At 46.5% G+C, this 13127-nt stretch overlaps 1 protein-coding gene across 9 annotated transcripts in view; it reads right to left on the bottom strand.

Annotated features, from left to right (window-relative positions):
* The window catches only part of ZFAND3 (zinc finger AN1-type containing 3), a 376418-nt gene that overhangs the window by 100129 nt on the left and 263162 nt on the right, over positions 1 to 13127 (bottom strand). For 6 of the 9 annotated variants that reach the window (XM_055264607.2, XM_055264609.2, XM_063632317.1 and 3 more), the window contains exon 4: positions 10575 to 10640. The exons of the other annotated variants lie outside the window; for them this stretch is intronic. In XM_055264607.2, the coding sequence (XP_055120582.1) occupies positions 10575 to 10640 (66 nt within the window). The remainder of the gene's footprint in view (positions 1 to 10574; positions 10641 to 13127) is intronic. 9 annotated transcript variants of the gene reach the window in all.

Below are 13127 nucleotides of genomic sequence, written 5' to 3'. Positions count from 1 at the left end.
TAGAAAAGATGAGGGACAAAAGGGAATCTTCTGGTAGTTTGTTGCCAAGGAAAGTGATCTCTTTCCTTCACAAAATACTTGTTCTTGGCAGGAATGTTGTGAGAATTAACTAGGGAACATGTGGAAAACATTCTGAACTCTCTGAAGAAATGTAAACTCTGTCTAGTAATCTGAAGGTATGATGTGCTTTAACGCACACATTCTAAGCAAAAGCAACCTAGGACTTGGCAGTTTCTTTTTTTTTTTTTTTTTTTTTTATACTTTAGGTTTTAGGGTACATGTGCACAATGTGCAGGTTTGTTACATATGTATCCATGTGCCATGTTGATTTCCTGCACCCATTAACTCGTCATTTAGCATTAGGTATATCTCCTAATGCTGTCCCTCCCCCCTCCCCCCCACCCACAACAGTCCCCGGAGTGTGATGTTCCCCTTCCTGTGTCCATGAGTTCTCATTGTTCAATTCCCACCTATGAGTGAGAACATGCGGTGTTTGGTTTTTTGTCCTTGCGATAGTTTACTGAGAATGATGTTTTCCAGTTTCATCCATGTCCCTACAAAGGACATGAACTCATCATTTTTTATGGCTGCATAGTATTCCATGGTGTATATGTGCCACATTTTCTTAATCCAGTCTATCATTGTTAGACATTTGGGTTGGTTCCAAGTCTTTGCTATTGTGAATAGTGCCGCAATAAACATACGTGTGCATGTGTCTTTATAGCAGCATGATTTACAGTCCTTTGGGTATATACCCAGTAATGGGATGGCTGGGTCAAATGGTATTTCTAGTTCTAGATCCCTGAGGAATCGCCACACTGACTTCCACAATGGTTGAACTAGTTTACAGTCCCACCAACAGTGTAAAAGTGTTCCTATTTCTCCACATCCTCTCCAGCACCTGTTGTTTCCTGATTTTTTTAATGATGGCCATTGTAACTGGTGTGAGATGGTATCTCACTGTGGTTTTGATTTGCATTTCTCCGATGGCCAGTGATGATGAGCATTTCTTCATGCGTTTTTTGGCTGCATAAATGTCTTCTTTTGAGAAGTGTCTGTTCATGTCCTTTGCCCACTTTTTGATGGGGTTGTTTGTTTTTTTCTTGTAAATTTGTTTGAGTTCATTGTAGATTCTGGATATTAGCCCTTTGTCAGATGAGTAGGTTGCAAAAATTTTCTCCCATTCTGTAGCTTGCCTGTTCACTCTGATGGTAGTTTCTTTTGCTGTGCAGAAGCGCTTTAGTTTAATTAGATCCCATTTGTCAATTTTGGCTTTTGTTGCCATTGCCTTTGGTGTTTTAGACATGAAGTCCTTGCCCACGCCTATGTCCTGAATGGTATTGCCTAGGTTTTCTTGTAGGATTTTAATGGTTTTAGGTCTAACATATAAGTCTTTAATCCATCTCGAATTAATTTTTGTATAAGGTGTAAGGAAGGGATCCAGTTTCAGCTTTCTACATATGGCTAGCCAGTTTTCCCAGCACCATTTATTAAATAGGGAATCATTTCCCCATTGCTTGTTTTTGTCAGGTTTGTCAAAGATCAGATAGTTGTAGATATGCGGCATCATTTCTGAGGGCTCTGTTCTGTTCCATTGATCTATGTCTCTGTTGTGGTACCAGTACCATGCTGTTTTGGTTACTGTAGCCTTGTAGTATAGTTTAAAGTCAGGTAGCGTGATGCCTCCAGCTTTGTTCTTTTGGCTTAGGATTGACTTGGCGATGCGGGCTCTTTTTTGGTTCCACATGAACTTTAAAGTAGTTTTTTCCAATTCTGTGAAGAAAGTCATTGGTAGCTTGATGGGGATGGCATTGAATCTATAAATTACCTTGGGCAGTATGGCCATTTTCACGATATTGATTCTTCCAACCCATGAGCATGGAATGTTCTTCCATTTGTTTGTATCCTCTTTTATTTCATTGAGCAGTGGTTTGTAGTTCTCCTTGAAGAGGTCCTTCACATTGTAAGTTGGATTCCTAGGTATTTGATTCTCTTTGAAGCAATTGTGAATGGGAGTTCACTCATGATTTGGCTCTCTGTTTGTCTGTGATTGGTGTATAAGAATGCTTGTGATTTTTGTACATTGATTTTGGATCCTGAGACTTTGCTGAAGTTGCTAATCAGCTTAAGGAGATTTTGGGCTGAGACAATGGGGTTTTCTAGATATACAATCATGTCATCTGCAAACAGGGACAATTTGACTTCCTCTTTTCCTAATTGAATACCCTTTATTTCCTTCTCCTGCCTGATTGCTCTGGCCAGAACTTCCAGCACTATGTTGAATAGGAGCGGTGAGAGAGGGCATCCCTGTCTTGTGCCAGTTTTCAAAGGGAATGCTTCCAGTTTTTGCCCATTCAGTATGATATTGGCTGTGGGTTTGTCATAGATAGCTCTTATTATTTTGAGATACGTCCCATCAATACCTAATTTATTGAGAGTTTTTAGCATGAAGGGTTGCTGAATTTTGTCAAAGGCCTTTTCTGCATCTATTGAGATAATCATGTGGTTTTTGTCTTTGGTTCTGTTTATATGCTGGATTACATTTTTGATTTGCGTATGTTGAACCAGCCTTGCATCCCAGGGATGAAGCCCACTTGATCATGGTGGATAAGCTTTTTGATGTGCTGCTGGATTTGGTTTGCCAGTATTTTATTGAGGATTTTTGCATCAATGTTCATCAAGGATATTGGTCTGAAATTCTCTTTTTTGGTTATGTCTCTTTGGCAGTACTTTTCAACTCTTCATTGACTATGGAGATCCTAGAACTCTACAAAGATGGTAGGGGTGGGGTGGAGTGGGGACAACCACATACCCTTCATCTATCTAATTTCTCTCTGTTTAAATACCAAAATGATCACGGTGTTGCTTTTTAAATTTTTTTTAATCTAAAGATTACAAGGAGTTTAACTGTTAATAATTCTGTCTGGCTAAAAGCCATCATATAAAGAAAAGTCTTTCCCATCTATCTCACAAAGACAAACTGATCTTTCATTTGCTACTACAGCTACTTTTTGCAATCTGCTTCGTACACTCAACAGTGATCACAAAACAATTTCTTAAAAAGAGCTGCCTCTCTCATTTTGATAGTTGTAGACCAACCACTCTACACTGCTGCCCATCTCTAAAATATGACAATACCCTTTACCTGATCAAAACAGTAATTGCTTGAAATACAAATGGTGACTGATTAATCAACCACTGAGGTCTTCACTTACTAAACCACATAATAATAGGTCTAATGCTAATCCTTAGAGCTAATTTTCAAAGTACTAAGAAGCAAATGATCTGTTTACTGAAGAAGCCACTAACCTTTTTAAACTGCACAGTCCTAATTGGCCACGTACCTTTAATATGTATATATTTGTGTATTTGCTGTTTATAAACTGCATGTATGGGCTGAGCGCGGTTGCTCACGCCTGTAATCCCAGCACTGTGGGAGGTCAAGGCGAGAGGATTGCCTGAGCTCAAGAGTTTGAGACCAGTCTGGGCAACACAGTAAGACCTTGTCTTTATTAAAAAATAAAAATAAATAAAAGTGTATGTATGAACACACACACACATATAATAAAGTGAATTTGCAAAATATAAATTAAGGCCGAGATAAAGAGCTTTTGCTGTTTTCTCCACACACCTCAGACAGTACACTATGTGCCCTTTGTCAGAGACGGCTGACTTAAAGAACCACCTTAGTCTAATCTCAGTATCCTTTTTCTAACAGGCATCATTATTAAGCTCAAGGCTGCTTTAGGTCCAACCTTGTATGGATAGATTGGATGGGAGGAGGTAGGTAAGATCTCACTTAAGGTCTCACTCGTTGTCTCCTAAGAAATGACACCACTGTAAAGTAATTATTTACTGACCATCTACGCCTGAAGGCCCATGTGGTTTCTGTCTGGGAGACTACCTCATAGCAGAAGCACTGTACAGCACACGTCATAGATATGAATCCTAGAAGAACCTAGACATAAAGGCTACAAAGAACATTCCAGCTAAATAACAATAACAATTGGTGGTTCAGAAGAAAAATGATTGAAATCCCCACCACGGGCAACCTGCTGACTGCAGGACACAGAGAAAGATGGAGACAAAGACAGTCAACCTGTGGTTCTCAAAATAAATCATTTAATTTACCTCTCAAAATCAGGAAGCTCTGTCCTTTAGAGTCAGGGCCAATATTTAAGGCTGAGGCAGTCTGGCTAGCCTAAGAGGGCACAGAACAGTCTTCTTGAAAAGAAGTACAGCTGGCTTAACTTGATGACCTTTAATGTCCATTGCTGAGAAATCTCAATTTTCCTTCAGGCTTTTTAGGAGATGACCTGGCATTTGCATTAATTTCCTTCCAAGCCAGAAATTCCCCATCTTTTTCTAGTTAAGAGGTAGGTATTCACCTAAATGAAGGCCTACAAAGGTATGACTGAGAGCTCAATGCCTGTCATTTCACTAACGGAGATCTAAAAATATTACCACCTTCAACTGCCACTATAATACTGACATGTAACAAAGAATGTGATGAATATAAAATCAGTTAATAAAACTGAGTACAGCAAAGAATGCCAGTACTTCTACTTTACTCTTCTTTCTGCCTAAAATACTCATTGATGTATTTATCAACACCATCTAATGGGTGCTCACTATAAAGATATAATCCTCATTAAGACGATGGAAACTACCAGTAATTGAAGGTCTACTAGGTGAGCATATTCTTTTTTTCTTACACCAAACCTGAGAGATTTATCATCCCATTTTACAGATGAAGAACAAAATTTTGAGATGTTAACTTATTTACTTAAAATCACAACTGGTAAGTGGCTAAGCTTAGATCTGAAACCAGATGTGATTTTAGAATTCACATTCTCAAACTACTTTAGTGTATGCTCTATTTCCAAATATATGTTTCATTTTTTCCACATTTCATTCAACAGTCTGCTTTTCCACAGTCTGGTTAGGAGAAGAAACAATTACAATAAAATGTGAAAAGCAGTAGCATGATATAGGGGAAAACAGCGCAGGCTTTAGTGTCTTAAAGATCCGTGTCCAAGTCTTGGCTCCATCACTTACTAGCAATATTATCTCAGAAAATATACTTAAGTTTAAGTTTATGAGTGCCCACATTTTTTTCATCTGTAAAAGAGGAATAATAATAACTATCTTGCAGAACTGTTCTGAAAATTAAATCATCATGTATATAAAATATACAGAATAATACCTGGCAACGTAGTAAGCATAAAATAAATATGATTATTAGTTTTAGATACACAAAATAGTACAGGATCAGAGAGGAGGAAACAGATCTACCTAGAAGATGGACACAAGTAAATGATATTCACCAGAGTTTCCTGCTTGTTTCAGCATCTGTGTACATGAGTCTCCTTCCCAAACCTCTCAGGATGACCCAGTGTGTTCAAGGTTCAACTCCTTGACTGCCACCTGAACAAAGTGGTAGTGCTTAACAGTAAACCCTTCTCTGAGGGCCAAGATTGGAAGAAAAAACAAAAGACTAAAGTACTGTGCATTTGAAGTGCTGGACCTCAAATCAAAGGACTCTGAATGTTTTCAAGCTTCTGGCTGGAGTGGGCAGGTAGTTGGCTCTCTGACTTCCCGCTGGCTAAAATCAGGATGGTCTATCTCACTTCAGGCACAGCTCTTTTCTACCTCAGTAAAAAAAAGAAATCTACTCTACCTACTGGAGCTTGGGAACTGGGCATAGGAGGGATAAGAGCATGCCAAGACTATCTCACACCCCCTACCCTACCTCAAAGCTGGTCATTTGGAAGAGAAGAGTACGACTGAGTTCCTTAGAATTCAGTGCCTGGATGTTACTTTAAAACTATGCAAACATGGGCCTGACTGAGACCTAGCATCAAACTATGAGCATTTAAAGGAGCTGAGGTTGCAGTGTTAAGTTTGTACATGGAAACAGTTTGTGCTGTTTCTGCTGGGGAGTTACAAGGATTTTTTAAGTTATGAAAAATACTCTGACTGTGACCTTTAGAAAAACAATATAATTATTTTGACTCTTCTAAATATAATCCTTGAGATGTTTTAAATAGCAGACAGCATTATTAGAAAAGGCAAATATCGCTTAAAATAAATTAAGCTATAGGCGAAGGCAACAATGGGCATTCTGACTGCTCTTTAGAGAGCCACAAGATTCATGACTTCATATTTAATAAAAATGTCACAGATGCACAAAGATGTTTTTGGGATTCTATGCATCTAAAAGAGAAATCTCAGTATATCCATGGCCTTTAAATCGAATGACAGAAAATAATTTTCCAAAAATACCAGGATACTACAATAGTCAATTTAAAACACTGAATTTCCCTTCCTTCCTTCCTTCCTTCCTTCCTTCCTTCCTTCCCTCCCTCCCTCCCTCCCTTCTTTCTCTCTTTTCTTTCTCTCCTTTCTTTCTCCTTTCTTTCTCCTTTCTTTCCCTTCCTTCCTTCCTTCCTCCCTCCCTCCCTCCCTCCCTCCCTCCCTCTCTTTCTTTCTTTCTTTCTTTCTTTCTTTCTTTCTTTCCCTCTCTGGCCCAGGCTACAATCTACTCGGCTTGCTGCGGCCCGCGCCACCGACTGCCTGGGACTGCCAACGCGCGCCACCGCTGCCTGCCTTTTCTCCTTTACATGCAGGCACGCGTTCGCCATCTTGGCCACGCTGGTCGCCAGCTCCTGACGCCGAGTGCTCTGCCCGCCTCAGCCTCCCCAGGTACTGGGACTACAGACGGAGTCTCGCTCACCCAGTGCTCGGTGTTGCCCGGGCTGGAGTGCGGTGGCGTGGTCTGGCCTCGCGGCAGCCTCTACCCCCCGGCCACCTGCCTTGGCCTGCCAGGGTGCTGGGATTGCAGCCCCTGCCCGGCCGCCGCCCCATCTGGAAGGTGGGGAGCGCCTCTGCCCGGCCGCCCCGTCTGGGAGGTGAGGAGCGCCTCTGCCCGGCCACCCACAGTCTGGGAAGTGAGGAGCGCCTCTGCCCGGCCGCCCCGTCTAGGAAGTGAGGAGCGCCTCTGCCCGGCCACCCACCGTCTGGGAAGTGAGGAGCGCCTCTGCCCGGCCACCCACCGTCTGGGAAGTGAGGAGCGCCTCTGCCCGGCCACCCACCGTCTGGGAAGTGAGGAGCGCCTCTGCCCGGCCACCCACCATCTGGGAAGTGAGGAGCGCCTCTGCCCGGCCACCCACCGTCTGGGAAGTGAGGAGCGCCTCTGCCCGGACACCCACCGTCTGGGAAGTGAGGAGCGCCTCTGCCCGGCCACCCACCGTCTGGGAAGTGAGGAGCGCCTCTGCCCGGACACCCATCGTCTGGGAAGTGAGGAGCGCCTCTGCCCGGCCACCCCGTCTGGGAAGTGAGGAGCGCCTCTGCCCGGCCGCCCCGTCTGGGAAGTGAGGAGCGCCTCTGCCCGGCCACCCATCGTCTGGGAAGTGAGGAGCGCCTCTGCCCGGCCGCCCCGTCCGGGAGGAAGTGAGGAGCGCCTCTGCCCGGCCGCCCCGTCCGGGAAGAAGTGAGGAGCGCCTCTGCCCGGCCGCCCCGTCCGGGAAGAAGTGAGGAGCGCCTCTGCCCGGTCGCCCCGTCCGGGAAGAAGTGAGGAGCGCCTCTGCCCGGCCGCCCCGCCCGGGAAGTAGTGAGGAGCGCCTCTGCCCGGCCGCCCCGTCTGGGAAGTGAGGAGCGCCTCTGCCCGGCCGCCCCGTCCGGGAATAAATGAGGAGCGCCTCTGCCCGGGCGCCCCGTCCGGGAAGAAGTGAGGAGCGCCTCTGCCCGGCCGCCCCGTCCGGGAAGAAGTGAGGAGCGCCTCTGCCCGGCCGCCCCATCTGGGAAGTGAGGAGCGCCTCTGCCCGGCCGCCCCGTCCGGGAAGAAATGAGGAGCGCCTCTGCCCGGGCACCCCATCCGGGAAGAAGTGAGGAGCGCCTCTGCCCGGCCACCCATCGTCTGGGAAGTGAGGAGCGCCTCTGCCCGGCCACCCACCGTCTGGGAAGTGAGGAGCGCCTCTGCCCGGCCGCCCCGTCTGGGAAGTGAGGAGCGCCTCTGCCCGGCCACCCACCGTCTGGGAAGTGAGGAGCGCCTCTGCCCGGTCACCCACCGTCTGGGAAGTGAGGAGCGCCTCTGCCCGGCCACCCACCGTCTGGGAAGTGAGGAGCGCCTCTGCCCGGCCACCCACCGTCTGGGAAGTGAGGAGCGCCTCTGCCCGGCCACCCACCGTCTGGGAAGTGAGGAGCGCCTCTGCCCGGACACCCACCGTCTGGGAAGTGAGGAGCGCCTCTGCCCGGCCACCCACCGTCTGGGAAGTGAGGAGCGCCTCTGCCCGGCCGCCCCGTCTGGGAAGTGAGGAGTGCCTCTGCCCGGCCGCCCCGTCTGGGAAGTGAGGAGCGCCTCTGCCCAGCCACCCATCGTCTGGGAAGTGAGGAGCGCCTCTGCCCGGCCACCCATCGTCTGGGAAGTGAGGAGCGCCTCTGCCCGGCCACCCATCGTCTGGGAAGTGAGGAGAGCCTCTGCCCGGCCACCCATCGTCGGGGAAGTGAGGAGCGCCTCTGCCCGGCCTCCCATCGTCTGGGAGGTGAGGAGCGCCTCTGCCTGGCCGCCCCGTCGGGGAGGAAGTGAGGAGCGCCTCTGCCCGGCCGCCCCGTCCGGGAGGAAGTGAGCAGCGCCTCTGCCCGGCCGCCCTGTCCGGGAGGAAGTGAGGAGCGCCTCTGCCCGGCCGCCCCGTCCGGGAGGAAGTGAGGAGCGCCTCTGCCCGGCCGCCCCGTCCGGGAAGAAGTGAGGAGCGCCTCTGCCCGGCCGCCCCGCCCGGGAAGAAGTGAGGAGCGCCTCTGCCCGGCCGCCCCGCCCGGGAAGAAGTGAGGAGCGCCTCTGCCCGGCCGCCCCGCCCGGGAAGAAATGAGGAGCGCCTCTGCCCGGGCGCCCCATCCGGGAAGAAGTGAGGAGCGCCTCTGCCCGGCTGCCCCATCCGGGAAGAAGTGAGGAGCGCCTCTGCCCGGCCACCCATCGTCTGGGAAGTGAGGAGCGCCTCTGCCCGGCCACCCACCGTCTGGGAAGTGAGGAGCGCCTCTGCTCGGCCGCCCCGTCCGGGAAGAAGTGAGGAGCGCCTCTGCCCGGCCGCCCCGTCCGGGAAGAAGTGAGGAGCGCCTCTGCCCGGCTGCCCCGTCCGGGAAGAAGTGAGGAGCGCCTCTGCCCAGCCGCCCCGTCGGGAAGAAGTGAGGAGCGCCTCTGCCCGGCCGCCCCGTCTGGGAGGTGAGGAGCGCCTCTGCCCGGCCACCCATCGTCTGGGAGGTGAGGAGCGCCTCTGCCCGGCCACCCATCGTCTGGGAGGTGAGGAGCGCCTCTGCCCGGCCACCCATCATCTGGAAAGTGAGGAGCGCCTCTGCCCGGCTGCCCCATCTGGGAAGTGAGGAGTGCCTCTGCCCGGCCACCCATCGTCTGGGAGGTGAGGAGCGCCTCTGCCCGGCCGCCCATCGTCTGGGAAGTGAGGAGTGCCTCTGCCCGGCCACCCATCGTCTGGGAAGTGGGGAGCGCCTCTGCCCGACCACCCATCGTCTGGGAAGTGAGGAGCGCCTCTGCCCGGCCACCTATCGTCTGGGAAGAAGTGAGGAGCGTCTCTGCCTGGCCGCCCCGTCTGGGAAGTGAGGAGCCCCTCTGCCCAGCCGCCCCATGTCTGGGTAGAAGTGAGGAGCTCCTCTGCCTGGCCGCTCCGTCTGGGAGGTCTACCACGGAGGCCAGAAGCAATGTGGGGGCTGGACGTGGTGGCTCACGCCTGTGGTCCCGGCACTCTGGGGGGCGAGGCGGGTTGATCACTTCGGGCTAGGAGTTCGAGACCAGTCTGGCCAACTTGGCGAAACATGAAGAATACAACAGAGAAACCAACCAACCAACTCAATGACAACAAAACAGGTCTACCCTGCAGTCATACTCTAATTTTTTCTATTTTCCTCCCTTTCTGATCCTTTATCCCACTTTCTTTTTCTTCCTCTTCCTTCTCCCTCTTCTTTGTCAAATAGAGGATTGAGTTATTATCACTGATCCATATAAAGTCCCTCTCTCATTTATTTTAACTCCCACCCCCATTTCTATTCCCCGACTTCCCATGTGCAACCTTCCTAATATGTTTGATACGCATCTTTTTGTTTGTATGTATTTTTAGAAAATGTTTATTGTTTTTGTATGCAAAAAAAATTAATAATAAAAAAAAAGATTTTGCTACAAAAAAAAAAAAAAAAAAAAACACTGAATTTCTACATTAAAACTATTAAAATTTCAATCTTGGCCCTCAGATTAGCTACATGCTACAAACTGGGCAATGATCTGCATTTCTATTATGTCTTAATAAAGTTCTTCAGATATTAGAAATTATGTATATTTTGATGTCCACCTTCTTGGATCTAGCTGCATTTACTCAGTCAATCTGACTCCCCAAAAACATCATTCTGACCTCTGCTGACACTCCACTGTGAATACTAAGCACATAACATATCACCTCACAACTGATGGAAGAAATCAGAGTACCCTGACAAGCACACCAAGTTAGAACCAGTTGCTAACTTCTGTGAAGAATTGAAATAAGGATGAATTCACACAAGAATGACGTACATACCTGTACCACAGGATCTTTTTGTTGGTGTGATTAATGAGACATGAGCTGTGTCTGTGCATGGCCCACCTAGAAACAGAAAGGCAGGTGCATCAGTCAGAACACATCCTTTACATGCCCACATAGTTGCTTTCCTGAGTAAAGAGAAACTTTAAAAACGAAAAGATCAACCTGAAAATATAATGAGGAGAAGTAGTAGGAAAGACGGTGGTGGTGGTGGTGGTGGTGGTGGGTTAATTCTAAGGACCTAATTTTAGTTCAGCAATATAGAGATGCATAGTCTTTCTACATTATAACATGCTTTTCATAAAAAAAAAAAAAAAACAGTCGAGTCTCACATAATGTTAACAAGTTAAAGAATAAAAATTTAATTAGAATTCAGATCTAGGTGAGAGGAAATTACCCAGAAGTTTGGGGAGATGCGTTCTTCCACAAAACGATGAGCAAGAGTACTCTCTCTTAGGTTGGTTTCTCAGCAGTCACTCTACCTTGGAATTTACTGAAAAACTAGCCTTACACAGTAAGAAGGGGAGGGGGCCTCAAGAAACAATAAACTGCTTGTCAGAAGAAATAAGAATCATTTTCATATATAAAGAAAGCATTGCTGACCAAGGAAGAATATCTAGTTTCATTGTAAGAAATATGATATCGAGAGGCCCTTTATGGAATCTTGGTGGGCCCAGAGATCTGACGCATAAGCATAATTCAAGAGTATGCAAGAGATACAGTAGTTAGGTGAGTGAAGGCTTGAAAATCAGTAATTTCATTCTGCAAAATCAACACCTTCAACACATTCTTAGGTTGATATTGATACATACCCCAACACTCCCCAATGACATGCCCTGGGATGGGCAGTGGTGATCATAAAGGAATAGGACACATAGGCAAATGCTGCACATTTATTTTAAAAAGGGTCCCCAGGTGACTGTGACTAGCAGAAGCAAAAGATGGTTACTTGGCAGAGTTATGTATCTCCTACAACAAGAATTCATATCATTTAAGTTACTCACTGAAAAGGAGGGAAAGATGAAAGAGCTCTGAGACCTGTTCCTAGAGTGTATAGTGCCGAGATTCATGGGTTTAAGGACTTGCAGGGCCCACCTAAGGAGCTCCCTCTTAGCTTACTCTTTACTATAACAAGGCCATAATAGCAACAACCCTTAGTGAGTATAAGAAGGCACAGAGGGGAAATTTTAAAAGAGGAAAAATCAAGTAAGTGCACTGCTGACTTCAAAGAACACTTAGCAAATACCTACTATGTGTCACCACACAGGTTAGTCCCACAGTCAGGGAGATCATAATCTTTCTTTAAAAAAAAAAAAAAAAAAAAAAAAAACCTCTGTACATAAATAAAGAACAACACATGACAGCAATAAATAGCTAGACAGAAAGTGGCCAAGTGCCAAAGAACATGGAACAGGTAATAAATGCTATAGGTAATGAGGAAGGAGAACATTCATCATTGGCTTGTATTACTTGGAAATGCAAGAATTTGAAAATGAGGCAAGAATAAATTTCAGTTTCGAAAGTCAGACCAGAGAGCAGAGTAATTTCAAGTAAACATTTTTCTACAAATGCCACATTCACCAGAAAAAGTGTAATGGACTAAAATTCCAGAGGTTCAAATGGTAAACTGCGACATGAAAACAGGGAACAAGAAGAGACAATGAGAGACATGCAAAGCTAACACAGCCTCAACATCCTCAAAAACCCTCCCGGCCTGGCTTCTATAGCTCCATAAAATGCTGTAACTTCTGCTTCCATGTAAGAGTTGTTTTTGTTAACTGAAGCCTTCTTATTTCTGGAAAAGTATAGGCTTTTTAGAAGACTGAGTTTAAGTCTGACAACTACTCCCTACTTGCTGAGTAATCTTGGATAAGTGATCCTCAGTTTCTTTAACAAAACAAACAAAAAAATGGAAATAGTAAAACTGCCAATAAGCGACTTTTGATGAATCATCTGTACAGCAAGGTGTCATAAACCATAAAACTTTATATTACGTATTATCACTTTCTCTTCCACTTAATTTTATGTTCCCAATGATCAAGAATCACACTGTTATCTACTATTGGGTCACTGCTATGTAGACAGTGAATGCTTAATAGCGTTCATTAAGCGACTACTGCGAACTATTTAATCAGAAGAGTAGCAGATTGTATATTTTTATATATATATTTTATACTTTAAGTTCTGGGATACGTGTGCAGAATGTGCAGGTTTGTTACGTAGGTATACACGTGCCATGGTGGTTTGCTGCACCCATCAACCTGTCATCTACATTAGGTATTTCTCCTAATGCTATCCCTCCCCTAGACCCCCACCCTCTGACAGGCCCTGGTGTGTGATGTTCCCCTCCTTGTGTCCATGTGTTTTCATTGTTCAACTCCCATTTATGAGTGAGAACATGCAGTGTGTTTATTTTTTTTTTTTTGAGGAACTTTTAAAATTAGGGTGTAACATTTGAGAGAATGCAATATTAGAATGATGTGTATAGAACTTAAATATACATCCTGAGGGATTTTAACACATACACACTATGTAACGACCATAGATCAA

Source organism: Symphalangus syndactylus, chromosome 23 (genome assembly GCF_028878055.3).
Source record: "Symphalangus syndactylus isolate Jambi chromosome 23, NHGRI_mSymSyn1-v2.1_pri, whole genome shotgun sequence".
Lineage (NCBI taxonomy): Eukaryota > Metazoa > Chordata > Mammalia > Primates > Hylobatidae > Symphalangus > Symphalangus syndactylus.
The sequence above is the reverse complement of the archived record's forward strand: the minus strand, read 5'-3'. Positions and strand labels throughout refer to the sequence as shown.